General features: G+C 41.3%; 1 protein-coding gene across 1 annotated transcript; it reads right to left on the bottom strand.

Moving 5' to 3' along the window:
- Positions 311-1,599, bottom strand: LOC104720575. The gene is made up of 2 exons (XM_010438463.1): positions 1,266-1,599; positions 311-825 (listed from the first exon to the last, which is right to left on the bottom strand). The coding sequence occupies exons 1-2, from the start codon at positions 1,597-1,599 to the stop codon at positions 311-313; spliced, it is 849 nt and encodes a 282-aa protein (XP_010436765.1).

Below are 1,861 nucleotides of genomic sequence, written 5' to 3'. Positions count from 1 at the left end.
GTTGCTCTTCGGGTAATCTCTCGGATTGTTCTTTCTGTTCTTAGCTCTTCCTCGGTCGGGTTGGTGTTCAGGATGTTCTTCCTGTTCCATAGCTCCTTCAGGTACATGCTCGGGTTTGACCTTGTTTCTCCCCATTTTTGGCTCTTAAGCACCTGTTTTCATCCAAAATATGCAAATGCAAGAATGCAACACCCTAAATGGCCTAAATGTGGATTCCTACAGTAAATGACCTAAAAATGCTAAGGTTAGGGTGAAAACAATGCAAAATATGGACAAAAAGGGATGCTTAAACATGTAAATTAGAGAGTTATCAAAGACACATAAACTCTGTCCCATTATCACCACGAATCATTCGAACAGTCTTGCCAAACTGTTTCTCCGTGTACGCAAAAAAATTAGTAAGGACTCCACGAACTTCTGATTTGGCGGGCATGAGATAGGTCCATACAGCCCTCAAGAAATCATCTACTATTGTTAAAAAATAAACTGCCCCATAAGACGATGGAACACGGTACGGACCCCAAACATCACAATGAATCAAAGAGAAACATTCTGTTGATTTATTAGAACTAAGAGGAAAAACATCTCTTGTTTGTTTGGCTCTAAAACACACGTCACACGAACGAGAGCCAACATTTTTAAAAGAACTAGAAAACACCGGTAAAGATGAAAGGACCAAAAATCTTGGATGTCCTAAACGCTGATGCCACAAGGCCTGATCAGAAGAAACATTTGTGGAATGAATCCTATCCGTTGCCACATCCGTAAGATAATAAACCCCATCATGCTCTTCACCGCTTCCAATCAAAGTCCTCGTGAAACAACCTGTAAAACACAAATTGTATCAGTGAAGGTAACAACACACTTTGTTTACTTCAAAATTCTAGAAACAAATATCAATGTGCAGGTCAGTGTTGGAACATAAAGAACATCGATTAATACAACTCTGTTCGAAAGAGGAAAAACTCCCATGGTAAGAGCAAACGTTTTGCTACCATCCGCAAACCCCACAAAACAAGGAGATATAGAGACAACATTAGACAAGAGGGAAAGATCCCCAGTCATATGATGAGAGGCACCAGTGTCAAGAACAACATTGCCAAACTTTGGCTTATCGAACAATTTATCCGAAGATCCGCTGGTGGTTTGTACTTTGAGCATTTGTGCAAGAAGTTGTAACTGTTCTTGTGTGAATTCAGGGAGGTTCGATGAATTGGAGCTCGTTGCATGAGTTATCGTGACATATCCTCTTCCACGTCAAAGACCGCGACCTCCACTACAACGAGTAGCAGACCCACGTCCACCACCGTTGCGCTCAGTCCACCATTCCGGAAATCCAACAATCTGCAAACACTCTTTCTTTTCATGTCCTGAACGTCCACAATGAGAGCAGATGGAAGAACGAGACCTGATACTTGAAAAATCCAATCTTCCTCCACTTCGCATCTCTGTTCGGGAAGAAGGAAGTACACTATGTTCGGTTTGAGTCGTGAAACCCACGACCTCTTTACGCTGATCATGAACCTGAGCCGAAGCTAAACGCTGTTCTTCTCTAATAACTCTGGAATAAATTTCCCCAAGAGAACACAATGGATCCATTGCAACAAGAGTGGTACTAAGACCTCCAAAGCGAGAATTGTCGAGACCCAAAATAAATTGGTGGATCTTCTCCTCCTCTCTCTCTTTAGCAGGTTCAAGAGTAGCACCACACGTACACAAATGATGTTCATATATTTTACCTTGTTTTCCCTTAGTTTATTCACAACTTTTGCATCTTTTGCTATCCATTTAGGCCATTATTGTGTAGCTTTAGGACTAATCATGCATTAGAGTATAGTTGCATTGCATTTGCATCTTTTCA

This window comes from Camelina sativa, chromosome 10, assembly GCF_000633955.1.
Source record: "Camelina sativa cultivar DH55 chromosome 10, Cs, whole genome shotgun sequence".
Taxonomy (NCBI): domain Eukaryota; kingdom Viridiplantae; phylum Streptophyta; class Magnoliopsida; order Brassicales; family Brassicaceae; genus Camelina; species Camelina sativa.
This window is presented reverse-complemented; position numbering and strand designations above follow the sequence as displayed.

Bases quoted from the DNA above. Each gene is read 5' to 3' on its own strand.
- LOC104720575 (XM_010438463.1), bottom strand. From the start codon at position 1,599: ATGGATCCATTGTGTTCTCTTGGGGAAATTTATTCCAGAGTTATTAGA. The intron at 826-1,265 runs GTCTTTGACGTG...TGTGTTTTACAG, and splicing joins TCGTTGTAGTGGAGGTCGCG to GTTGTTTCACGAGGACTTTG.